The following is a 13,429-nucleotide window of genomic DNA, read 5'->3' on the forward strand; positions in this document are numbered from 1 at the left end:
TCAGTGTGAGATGCTGGTGTCTTCCTCTCTTGTTGCTGTAGACTCTCATTTCCTAGGAACGTCCTGAGGAAAGAGTGCTTGGAAGGCGGTTAATCCATGTTCATACTAATTATGATGGATGGAGATAGAATTGTCTGAAGTTATTTCTATCTGCTATTTTTTTTAATGGTCCACTCCTATTTTTTCTTTTTCTTCTTTTTTTTTTAATTGTTGTTCAAGTACAGCTGTCTCCATTTTTACTCCACCATGGCTCCCCCACCACACTCATCCCTACCTCCTACCCTTGAACCTGCCCCCTTTGACTTCGTTCATGTGTCCCTTATACATGTTCCTTGATGGACCTTCCCCATTTTCCACCATTATCCCTCTCCCTTCTGTTTACTGTCAGTCTGCTCTTTATTTCAATGTTTCTGGTTATATTTTGCTTGCTTGTTTGTTTTGTTGATTAGGTTCCTGTTACAGGTGAGATTATAGGGTGTATTTGTCTTTCACCACCTGGCTTATTTCACCTAGCATAATGTTCTCCAGTTCCATCCATGCTGTTGTAAAAGGTAGGAGTTCTTTCTTTCTTTGCTGCTGCGTAGTATTCCATTGTGTAAATATACCATAGTTTTTTTTATCCACTCATTTACTGATGGGCCCTTAGGGTTGCTTCTGTCCACTGTTTTAAGGGTCAGTGTTGTTGAGAGATCCAAGGCCATTCTAATTCCTAATTCTTTGTGTGAAACTTGTGTTTCTCCCTCTTAAAGCCTTTAAAGTCTGTCTCTAGAACTCTGAACTCTCAACTCTGATGCTGCTGCATTTCATTTGGGTCATTTTGCATCCCTTCTGCTGGCACTCTGAGTTCTCCCTGTCTTGAGATTTATGTCTTTTGGTCTGCCAAATTTTATGGTCATTTCTTCAGTTTACTTCTGTTATTTTGTTTTCTGTAGCTGGAATTTTTATCCTGATGTGGAACTGCTTGTCTTGATCTCATCTCTTTCTTGTTAATCTGGGAGATTTCAGAACTTCATTTTCCAGATTTCCTTTGACTTTCTCAGTTGCTCTTTCATTTTGATTTTCAAAAGCTCCTTTATTTTTGTCCTCAATGTTCTCATTTTCAAGATTTCAATCTAAGGCCATCCAAACCTGTAGAGAATTTGTATGAAAACTTACTTGAGTCAAATTGAGGATATGCCTGGATGCAATATCCTGTCAGCAGACTGAGTGAAGTGCTTTTGGGAATAACAGTTTGTAGTTTCTTTTTATGCATTAAGGAGAGAACTAAGGAGATGGGGGGAATCTAGGTGGAGAATGGATTACTGTGTAGTTAACAAGATTATGTGCTGTCCTGAGGGTGGTTACTCACCTAGGTGCAGAGAGAAAAAATGGACAGCTTGCTTAAGAAAAGATAAACCTTTTACTAAAAAGGTATGTGCTGGGGCATGACTACCCACCATGGCCTGCCCAGTTAGGAATTTACGATCAGATCACCCTGTGAGATACTTTCCATAGAGCCCCCTTTTTTCCATCCAGAAAAGCATCCTTTTCTTTTTTTGTAGATCTTGTGTTATTTCTCTCAGGATTAATTAAAATTTCTTTTGAATATTTTTCTGTTCCCTGCAGACTATCATATTTTCTCCCCATTCATATTCCCCATCTTTTACCCTTTGTTGTTCTTGTTATATTTTTTTTCCTAAAGTGTTTGGTCATATTTTGTGTCTTCTAATAATTAAGATTGGTGCACTAAACACTTGAGTGGAAGTGCAGGTTGTGGGTTGAAACTTGTTGACTGTTCTGTTGGGGAACTCCTGGTGTGACTATTTTTTGGTCACTTTCCTTTGGGTCAGATTCCCTCAGGAGAAGAGAAGGCTCTTCAGCTTTCCTGCTTCGAAGGTTGTAATCCTTCCTGTCAGTGCTCTGGGGCTGGTCAGTGTTCTTTCACGCTGTTTCTAAGGACCCCTGCTCAGACTCACTGCTGGGATGCCCAACCAGTGGCCTTCTGGTGCGCAGAGATGTGCGTCTTGCTGCCTTGTGGACCTTTACTCAGCCTTGCCTGTGGCTCTACTGCTGAAGGGTGTCCTGATTGCTGGGGCCTAAGGTGTGGTCTTAGAGTGGGATTTACCTGCCAGTTATGACTGCTCATCATCTGCTCTTCAGCTTCCAAAGTGGGTTCTGATCATCTCTTTTTTTGTTCTTTTTGTTCTTGTCAGTTTATGCCTTCTGAAGAATCAAGCCAGCTGTCATAATGTGGGTTTGGGAAGTAGAGGGCTTGATAGACGTGCTTGGTGCCGGTCTTCATCTGCAGGGAAAGGTGGCTTTTGTATTTTTTGTGTGCCTATCTTGATGCTCCTTTGGTAGAAAAACTTACGGACCAAATAGCCACATTTTATAATTCTCCTTGTTTTATGCAAAATGTAAGACATCTGTTTTCCTCACTGCTCAAAGAAGCCTGGACTTGTGGGTTTGTAGCTGTGCTGTGCGCAGGTGCTGGCATCTGGACGCTGGAGAAGAGGTAGGGGTTTAGCTCCCTGTTTTGTAGCAGAGCAGCTTTCAAGGTAGGTACTTCTCCCTGTTATAACCATGTTGTGAACAGTGGTGGTCTGGGATTTGTATATTTTGTTTTCATAGGGTGATACACAAGGAGGTCTTTCTTACTCAAAATATTTTCTATTTGTTACTTAGCAATTTCCTTCTGCCTGTAATTTAGGATTATTTTCTTTGTGTTGTATGTCTCCAGGTTGCCTGAAACTCAGCAGAGAGTTGGAGGCTGCTTTTTAAATCTGATGCCACAAATGAAAACCTTGTACCTTGCATATTGTGCCAATCACCCATCTGCAGTGAATGTTCTCACGGAACACAGGTGCGTTCATGTAGACACCTTACCTGAAGGGAAAGGACTTCTTGGGGTACCTCCAAAACAATGCTAATACTCACTTGATTATTCAACAATGAAAATTTTAGTTTTCTCTTAAAATTAGTGCCTGAAAAGTACTGGTAATAAGTCTTCAAAATGCATATTAATACTTTTGTAATAGAAAAGGATATTTTTTGAAATCTCCCCTTCAGCCTACAACCCTTTGGACAGTGAATTGAAGGAAGCTGGTGAGATTTCTAGAATGTAGCTGCAAGCTAAATCCAGGCTACCAGAATCATATTTCTCTCAGGTCATACAACTGGAGGTACATGAGACTGCATTTGATTTCTTTTAGGAGAAAATGTCCCATTTCAAAATTAAGATTGGGTTTTATAGGTGTATTGAACATTAAATTGGAAACTATTAGCTTTAGCTTTTCGACCTGAAACACAATTAAAACACTTGAAACAGAATATACAGATTTTCTGCCAGTTTTTTAAGACAAGGCCATCCGCGTCTGTTTCCTGAAAATTGTAGGAAGAGTGGGGAGCATTGCAGTCAAGAGCAGATGTCAGAGGGCACAGAGGCACAGATTGGTGTGAATAAGTGCTTTAGAAAAATGTTCATGGTTTCTTTTGAAAACAGTTCAATATTTATTAAACCATAAATGGAAAAATAGCATTAGTAGCATGAAGATAAGTGCCACTGTGCTTTTAATTCTAATATTTAACTTCATCTCACTCTAAATAGTTCAACTTAAAACCTAGAAACTCTTGGTAAGCAAGCATTGCTGAGCTGTTTAGAGATTGAGTTGAGGTTCAAGTGCAGCGTCCTTGTGAATATGAAAGTGGCGGCAGGGTTTCTGGATCAGTCACCCCTGTTTGAGCCCTGACTATAGCTCTTAAGCTGGTGGGCCTGGGTCACCTCACACTTCTAAAAGTATTTCGTCGGGTTATTGTAAGCCTTAATTAAGCAAAACATGTGTGAACTGATCAGAAGTGAATGAACATGATTAAGGTCCTGAAATGAAACTACAGTCTTTGACATGGTGATGAAGAGAAGGGACCTTAGGATAAATAGTGTCCGACAGAAACAGAAAATCTAAAAGACGCCCCCCCCCCCCCCCCCCATTACCTCACCCTTCCTCACCTTTCCAGGAGGGCGGGCTATGGTAGCATGCACCTTGCTGAAACCATGAAACCTGTATTCAGTTATGTTCTCTGCTGTCTATTCCTGGAGATTACAAATTAAATGAAATTTTTACAGAAGTGAAATGCAAAGATAAAGTGTGTTTCTGAAAAATTTTAAAGGAAATGTTGATACAGTGATGGGGGAAGATATACAGAAAGTAAATAGAGTATTAGGGGAAAATTATAATCATTTTTATCTTTGCTCTCCCTCTTTTTTTGAGGGATTCATTCTCTAGGATTGGGTTAGAAGTATGGAAGGGGGTAAACAATTTTAAGGAAAAATTCTAACTAAATACTTTTCCCATGAAAGTGAGGATCTGTCCTGAAGACATTTAAGATAAATTCAGACTGTTAAAGTTTCTTGAAGTAATTCTTTCAAGGGAAATGCCTACAAGTATGTGCTGTTTATCCTCTCTTCTGTACTGTTACTTTAATGACTGCACCATAGCTGAAGTGTAAGTGTAGCATTTCCCCAAAATAGCAGGGCAAGAATACAGATCAGTATCTGAGGGGGGAAACTGTGCCTCCTCCATGTGGCTTGTCCCAGTGTTGGGAGGTGGGTGGACTGAGGTCATGCTGCCCTTCTGGAGTGTGCCCAGGTGCCCTCCTGGAGTCTCTGAGCAGCGAGAGTCCCCACTCTGTTCACCAGTCAGACCCCACTTCTAAAGTGTAAGTCCATGAATTGAGATGAGGATCACAGCTGGCTGGTAGCTTCTGTCAGCAGTCACCGCTTTTCATTCTGGGATCTTTACCTGTAACCACTTTCTTGCTTCCCTGCATTTGTTGAAATGGTAAAGCTGCCACACCGATGGGTAGATTAATCTATGTTTATGCTTGAATATGTTTTTTTAAGGATTGATTTAAGTCTAGTGTTTTGAAGTTTTAAGGCCTATTTGCAGCTATAATGGGTTAGTTTAAATTCTTAGTGTGAATCTTGTGAATGCATTTACAGAACCACCAATTCTAGAATTAGAGCTCATGTGTACTTTTTGCATTATCATGTGATAATGATAGTAGATATCATATGTTAATGACTGCCTATTTTGAATGAATTGTGGGTTTCATAATTTAGTCTGTCAAATGAGTTTTGTTTTTCCAGCACTTTAATTGTTACTTTTTTCTTGGCTACATGATAGTTCTTATTTGTGTTCCTTTTTTTTTTTTTTGGCCTTCTTGTAGCCCACAGTGTCATTTCAGTAAATACAGCAGAGCTGCACTGTATAAGGATTGCTCACATCAGTAGAAGTTAAGCTGAAAGAGCCATTGTTTTGTGAAAATAGCTGTAACCATTTTTGTTTTATTGTACTAAATTAAAAAAAAACTGAAAAAATGAAAGTAACCTATAAAGATTTATAAAGTTGTTTTTTTCTTAACTGTCCATGTTCTAGCATTACAAAAATGTCGAGTATATTAAAAGAAGTTACTTTTGCTTGCAAAAGTTTTTCACTTACATTTTAAGTTGTAGGGTTTTGGGGAGGAGGGGTAATAATAACTTAGTTTTGTTAATTTTTCTTTGCTGTAACTGTAGTTACAAAATTTAACATACAGTTCTGAAATATCAAAAATCACATGAACAGACTTTTCTGTGATTTTTCTCATGGTAAAAAGGCCCCATATAGATTATATTTAAAGAATTTGAAATGTACTTCTGGTACCATAAAGTTTCATTTTGGGGGGATTTTGCTTGATGAATTTTTCAATAATTAGAGAAAAGCATGCAAAATATAAATTGCTCCTTCTTAAATCCATCATTTTACTCTACTTGTGCTTTAGGGATTGACAGAGTAATTTGAGGAGGAGCATTTCTGAGTAAGGATTGATGAGAAGTGTGAGGAGGGCACAGCGAGTGTGAAAGAGCAGTCTGGTGTGGTCAGAGGGGCCAGACCAGACACAGAGTGTCTCCTCAGGCTTCGTGCCCGACTTGGGCTCAGCCCTCCAGCCAGCAGTGAGAACAGACAGAGTGGCCGTCACTGTGCATCCTCATCTGTAGACATGCATAATGATGCTTGTGTCACAGGCCCAGAGTGCTGTTTACCAGAATCATGTTCAGAAGCATTTGCTCTGGTGCCCTGCTCAGAGTGCTTGTCCCATAGTGTCTCCCCTTTTCTTTGTTCTTCTTTGTTTCCATTCTCTCTGCCGCTCCTACTTCTGCTTGAGCTCAGCAAATGGCTGGGGTAGGTGGGAGAGGAGGCTGCAGGTAGGAGTCAGTTTAGGAGCACTCTTTGCTTCCCCCACCCATCTCTTGTGAGGAAGGGAAAGTGCAAAACGATAAAACTGTGCAAACAGGCACTCCAGGTTACTCCTCATGGCTTTTAAATCACCATGACCTCTGGGTTAAACACTAGACTGATCCACAACAAGGTTCCTAAATACCACTATTTCCGGTTTCAGTAATCCTAGCCCTGCGATTTTCCTGAGAAAACCATTCTTAGAAAGCGCAGAGTTACCCACAGCACTCTTGAACTGTGTGTTGGTTATGAAAGCAGGCACACCCACAACCCTAGAAGCAGTTTGACAGCTTCTGTGGTGGTAGCATCTTAAATTGCGTCATCATGATGGCTCCCTAAAGAAATCATAGCGCAGCCTTATTTCTTACAGAAATGAGAAAATGTTTATTATGTGTGTTGAGTTTTTATAATTAGGGTTATGGATGCTTAAGCAATGTAAGGCTGATTTCCTAGTGATTCATTAATGTGTTTTCAACCTGATATTTGAAACCTTATATTTCTAAGTTGGTTTAGTTAAGTAGGATGATTTCTCCTTTAGACGATGAGTCGAGGATGAGGTAATGGGGGGAGTGTCAATATCAATTCTCGTTCTCACACCTCTCCACATGGAGTGATTTTAGGTTGAACCATAGGAAACTTATATTCACCACTTTTCAGCTAGCACTTTCAAATGGTTTAGCCTAAACACTGTACATATTTTTACTAGGAGCCCTTAGTGTGCCTGGTGTGTTCCCAAGCAGCTTGGGCAGGGGCCCAAGTGTAGCTGGGTGGGGGTAGGGATGGTACTGCTCTTCCCAGTAGGTGACATGGGGACTCAGAGTTCACACTGTCCTCTTCCCAGTGGGCGCCCCCTTTTTCTCCCAGCCTGTCTGCCCCTCAGTTTCCCCTGTCTGGAATGACACGTGCAGCAGCGGTGAGGAACACAGACCTGGGTCCTCACGTGGACCCTACACATCATCTGTCCTGCTGTGGAGAGACGGAAACGCAGAGTTTCAGTCACCGATGCGAGTCATAAATGTGTCAGTGACAGTTGACTCCCACTGCACCCCGGGCTTTCCTGCCATCTTTCTGAAGGCCAAGGCTACAGAATTGGGTCCCCCGGGGCAAAGGTAGTGTGCATAATGGTAGAGGCCTCAGGAGGGCATTGTTGGCTGTAAAAGGTACATGAGTAATAGTGAAGTTGTTGGAGAAAGAGGAGTAGTAAAATATTAAAAAGTTCTTTTTAAGCTTTTTAATTTTCTGAGTATGTAGTCCGTTTCCTTGACACCAAATAAATGGAGATAACTGTCTTCTTTGTATATTGTGCGGATTAAATGAAATGATGGTGTGAAAATACTTTGGAAATTCTAAAGCCTAAATAAGTGTTAATGATTTCATTGTGCCACATTGTACACTCTGAAGGTCGGAAAGGCTTATTTCTCTCACAAAATGCTTTTGGGTGCAGTTCAGGTGGTGGTGTTTGGTGGACTGATAAGCGTCTAAAGTGTTAATGCCATGATCCAGTTTATTGTAGTTTTAAAGCCTCTTTTCTCCCTTATGTTTTTTACCATCTTGAAGTACCCAGATCACTGAAATCTGTTCTAGCTGTAAGAGTGCACGCTGACATTTGAGCACTTCTGTAAGAAATTGACTTGCTGAAATGGCCTTTCATGAGCGGGATTGCATAGGAAACCATGTGAATTCTGTGTCATGTACAATTGTTTTTGCTCATAATGAGAGAAATAACATGAACCCTCTGGGGTTCCCCTTTGGTGTTTTGAAATAACCAGCACATGTTTGGCTAGAAAAGTGGTGATTTTAACAGTGTTAAACATACCCTGTTAATATTTCATATTCTTGGTGATCGCTAGTGGGGATAAGAGAACATCCTCATGCTGAACTCTTAACAGCGGTGTCTTACTCTTTTTTTCTGGCTGCGTGTTGCTCAGTGAGGAGTTGGGAGAGTTCATGGAGATGAAAGGTGCCAACAGTCCGGGGATTCTTGTGTTGACCACCGGCCTCAGCAAACCATTCATGCGCCTGGATAAGTACCCCACTCTGCTCAAGGAGCTCGAGAGACACATGGAGGTACTGCTTGTCACGTGTCTGTCACTTGGCATCTGTTAGCCGTTGTCAAAGAAATGATTATTAATGACTTATTTTAGGCCAGAACCAACAATAAGAGTTTACCAAGGCTTTTAATTCAGTAGATTTTCAGAACGATTTTGTTAAATATTAAGTTTTTTCTTCTTATCCCAGATCCTTTATCTTTTCTTTCACCCACTGCTGCTGATAGAAAAGTTCCAAAATGTAGAAAATGATAATATTGAGGAGTCATATCAGGAACATATAGCTGCAAATATAAAATGCGTAAGTTGTAGAGTAATATAATGTTAAAACTATCATTTAATTAAAGGTACATATTATCTTATTTCTGAGTAATAATAGGCTGTGGGCCTTGCAGAAATTTGGATTTGTGTTACAGGCTAGGGTTTGGTGAACTTTTTCTGCAAAGGGCAGGCAGTTGTTCTCCACACTGCTCAGCTGTTGCCGAAGCAGCAGAGGCTGTGTGTGAGGACTGGGCGTGGTGTGTGCTGTCTTCGCTCACACAGCAGACGTTCTCCTGACTGCAGCTCCGTCTTCCAGACTGTCCTTTCCCCTAAGTCCCCTGGCTCCATAATTCCCTTCAAGAATGAGAGGTGGCACTCCAGTGCTGGGAAAAAGAGGATGTAGTACAGGCTGAAAAGTATTGGAAAATTGAAGCTAGCCTGTAGAGAGTGCCTTCTTAAGAAAAAACTTTTCATTATGAATGCTAATGGTGCGTTTCTTTTATTCAAAGGATTACCACCCAGATAGACAAGATATTCAGAAATCCATGACTGCCTTCAAAAACCTTTCAGTAAGTGATTAGGCGTATTATGGAGTGGTTTTCTTAGATTTTGTTATGGCAAATGAATGTAGAAAAGTTGTTTATCAGCTGAAAAATTAAATGATAAAAAGTTACCTGTGATGTATAATTCAGGTTTACTTTGATGAAATAAAAATGAGTATACCTATAGTAGTTATTCCATAGCTGATACATTTTCATGCTTTACTAGACTTTGGACACTGGGACAATGAAATGATAATTGTTTAAATATTTAAAAGGCACCACATAATTGATGCGATAGCTACTTGAAAATGATTTAAACATGTTTTTAACCTCCATCCTAGTGATGGGGTGTGAAGTGGGATACTGGTGGTTCCGCTTTATTTTTTGTCATGTGCTCTTAATGTTTCTGAGATATACTCCTTATTTATAGCACAAATGGGACTTAGTCTTTTCCCCCCTGTTTTCAGTCTTCTGTGTTGACAAATATTAATAAAATCAGAATATTTTTCTGTCGACAAATAATAAAATCAGAGAATGGTTTTATATTAATAAAGTCAGAGAATATTTATAAAATCAGAGAGTATATTTGTCTATACCTTTGGAGGTGGCAAGATCTATATTTTTCTAAAACAGTGTTTCTGATTCCAGAGAGGGTTATATGTTTTGCCTCTCTTGACCTCATTTCATACCTGTGAATTAAACACATGGCTCAGTAGATTACCTGTCTTAAGAGGAAGTAAGATACAAAGCAATATGGCCAAACTCATGATTCTGGAAGTTTGTCTCTTTTAAGAGTGTTCTGTGTCTATCAGGCCCAGTGTCAAGATGTACGGAAAAGGAAGGAGCTGGAGTTGCAGATCCTGACGGAAGCCATCCGGAGCTGGGAGGGAGATGACATCAAGACCCTGGGCAATGTCATTTACATGTCCCAGGTCATGATTCAGTGTACTGGAAGTGAGGTACTGCAGTGCGTGCCGTGACCATTTCTGTCCCACTGTGCAGAGTAGGTGGGAACAGCTGTGGAAGAAACACATGAGGGGACACCAGCTGTGGGCTGGTAGACTTTGTTCTTACTCCGTCTCTCAGTTGTTTTCCCTGAAATCGTTCAAGTGCCTTGTGTGAAAACTAAGAGCTAAAGATAATCTGTATTAGATGTGATTTATATTTTATAAATGCTTTTTAAGTTTCCTCAATTACAGTCAAGATTATAAATGCTTTAGAATGTTATGTTTTCATGATTGTGTAATACAAGATTTTTAAGGAATATGAAGTCTGAAGGAATATGGCAACATCTGAATAGGACTCCTGTCTCATATGTGTTGTCTGTCTTTCATCCTGGCCAAATATGAAAGTGGTTTCCATGTGTTAGAGAGGCTTAGCTGACTGTGGACGCTTGGCTGGTTCAGATGCAGCCAGAGAGCAGTTATGATCCAAGTCTGTGTCAGTGTCGGCGAAGAAGAGGCATCCTGACAGGATTTTAGATTTCTCATTAAGAGCCCAGTTCTTGCAGATATCTGCCACAGGGAAGTGTGTGTCTCTCTGGCCGTGACTTCTTACCAATACTGCCATTCTAAGAAATCTGTTTTCGATGGTTAGTTCATTATACTTTTCTGTTATGAATCCTAATTGGCATTTGCTTATCAGAATTATTGTTATCTTACAGGTTTGGTTTAGGTGAGAGATGAAACCAGAATCTTCTGATATCCACCACACAGTGAAAATAGAGCAGTTTGTGCTTCATCATTCACATGACTTTTATGTTCATTGCTCACTAACTAGTACCTCGATTTGAATTTATTCTACCTTTGTAAAAAAATAACATGATCAAAATTACTAGTGATCCATTTCAAACATCAGATTTTTAGAACAGTAAGAAAACTGAAACTTCTACTCACAAACATATTCTTTCCTGCCTATGAAATTTAAAAATGATATCAGCCCTACAGATTTTTAAATTATGCATTTTTAAATTTTATTTAAAAATCAATGAAAACATTTCCCAAAGTGTTTTCTCGTGATATTAGATTTACAAAATATTAATAGATGCCACTCCAAAAAAATGATGCAAAGTTGTGATCACGACTGAAAAGATTGTAATTAGTTGTAAAGATTTCTTTTTGACAGGGCTTCTCAGAGCTCTGCTCTGAGTATTCAAAGTGTATGTTGTGCATCTTTAAGGAGGGAGTATAACATAACAAGTACTTTTCAGCAACTTCCTCACTGTATAGAACCCCCTTTTAAAACACATTGCCTATGGCTGGTGTTCTGCAGTCTGCCTGGGGACACTGCTCCCTAGTATTATGCAACTTCTGTGGGCATTAGTTAAGTGGCAGCTTGTGATGAGGGATGTCTGTGTTTTCTCTTTCTGTGTCTCCTTTCAGGTTCTGGGAATTTTTGTCGTTTAGTTGTGGTCTTGGGCTTTTCTTACCTTATGGAAGTGAATAATTTTTAATACATAAATAATACTTTTAAGTCTTTCATGTAAACTAGATTAAGTTTACAGGATAGATGCAAACAACATTAAATTGATAATATAGGGAATTTTAGGTAAGTGCTAGGAATTATTAATAGGCCAAAATCGATTTTAACATTTTATCTCACCCATCTTTTAGTGTGAAAGGTCCACCTGTTCTCCTTCCCCACTAAAATTTTACATGTTCTTTTGTTCTGCTTTCTCTCAATCACAAAAAGAAAACTTTAGATGAATTAAAAAGAGTTGATGGCAGAGGTGCAGTCCTTAACCAAATTTTTTAAAAAGATGTTACACAGGCTACTTGTGAGTCTAAGAATTCATTGTAATTTTGTTTCCATTTAATTTAGCTAACAGAATTTAGTAGAGAGAAATATCTAAACAAGAAAATAGTATGTTTTATAAGGCTTAAATATATGTTCTTACATCTGTAAGTGTATTTTTTAATAAAAATTATTCATATTTGTTCTTTTATATTAGGAAAAGAATGAAAGATATCTTCTACTCTTCCCAAATATTTTGCTTATGTTGTCTGCTAGTCCCAGGATGAGTGGTTTTATCTATCAGGTAAAACGCATTTTTAAATTTATATTCTATTGTTTATTGTGGGTCTGAGAATAATTTCCAGGCATAATTTGAATTTTTACATTAAATGCTACCTGTATATATTTATGTGTTTGTGTAATGTTGTGTGTATAGTGTTATACCTTCAAATATGTACACACAGCTCCTGTCTGTATTGTGATGTCACTGTACAAACACCGTAAGCAAAAAAAAAAAAGGAGACAAATGAAATTTGTAGAGCTCTCTCCTAAGGACACAGATACTGAGGTGCAAGGCCAGCTCCGTCAGCCCCTGAAGTCCTGTCTTGCAGTTGCCACTTCTTTCCCAGTCCTTGTGGTGTCGTTGTGGGTGCCCCTGTGGGCTGGGTGGAGTGGGGCAGTGCTTCAGGCTAAGACGTTTTGTAAGCAGTGCAGCACTGAGAGAGACACTGACAGATGGCAGGTGCTGTAAGTAGTGTGCGATCAGTTAACCTCTATATTTTATAATTTCACTGATTTTCTTTGAGAAGATGTGAGAGCTGATTTAAGAAGAAAATGCAAGGGGAGACCTTTTCTGTTTTTTTACACAGTTGCCCCTCTATCTGCAAGGAACTGGTTCCAGGATCCCCTCTAAGATATCAAAATCTACGGATGCTGCTCAAGTCTCCTGTAAAATGGCATAGGACAATGTGTATAGTCGGCCCTCCCCATCCTCAGATTCCCAGTCATGGATAGGAAATACTGTTCTTGATCTGCAGTTGGTTGAATCTGTGGATTTGAAACCTATGGATACGGAGGTCCGACTGTAATTTAAAATGGCGGTATTAAGTAGATTATATTTTCCCTGTATGTCTAGTAGGTGCTTCTGGCAAGATTTTATTGCCTTTTTTTTCCCTGTGTAGTTATAGAAACTAATGTCCTTCCCATCAATACGTAAAGGCCTGGCCAATCACTGTACTGCTTCAACATAAGTCACCACTTTGTCCTCCGAGTTTCACTTTTTAGAACATAGTGTGTTGTTTTGTATTATCCTCAATAGAACACTAGTGAACCCTGAGTCTGTCTCCAGCTTGTTGGTGTCTCCAGAAAGCTTTGCCTGCCATCCAAAGACGAGTTGTCATCACACTTTATTCCAAAAGGAGCACTTTAAAATTGATAAAGCCAGTATATATCGGCAACCCAGAAAAATAATGCCTCTTAATTTGTGAAGCTGCTTCTGAGCAGATGTCTGTCACTAATATAGCAGCTACTTAAGTTCCCTCACTCCAGTAGCTCCTGCGTTGTTAAATGACCCCATTAAATGTAAAGCTGA

General features: G+C 39.5%; 1 protein-coding gene across 6 annotated transcripts in view; it reads left to right on the forward strand.

Annotated features, from left to right (window-relative positions):
• ARHGEF7 (Rho guanine nucleotide exchange factor 7) overlaps positions 1 to 13,429 on the forward strand; it is a 132,984-nt gene that overhangs the window by 91,429 nt on the left and 28,126 nt on the right. For all 6 annotated transcript variants that reach the window (XM_036011465.1, XM_036011466.1, XM_028527058.2 and 3 more), the window contains exons 9-13: positions 2,720 to 2,842; positions 8,183 to 8,321; positions 9,073 to 9,132; positions 9,918 to 10,064; positions 12,056 to 12,142. In XM_036011465.1, the coding sequence (XP_035867358.1) occupies positions 2,720 to 2,842; positions 8,183 to 8,321; positions 9,073 to 9,132; positions 9,918 to 10,064; positions 12,056 to 12,142 (556 nt within the window). The remainder of the gene's footprint in view (positions 1 to 2,719; positions 2,843 to 8,182; positions 8,322 to 9,072; positions 9,133 to 9,917; positions 10,065 to 12,055; positions 12,143 to 13,429) is intronic.

The sequence above is a fragment of the Phyllostomus discolor genome, chromosome 11 (genome assembly GCF_004126475.2).
Source record: "Phyllostomus discolor isolate MPI-MPIP mPhyDis1 chromosome 11, mPhyDis1.pri.v3, whole genome shotgun sequence".
NCBI lineage: Eukaryota > Metazoa > Chordata > Mammalia > Chiroptera > Phyllostomidae > Phyllostomus > Phyllostomus discolor.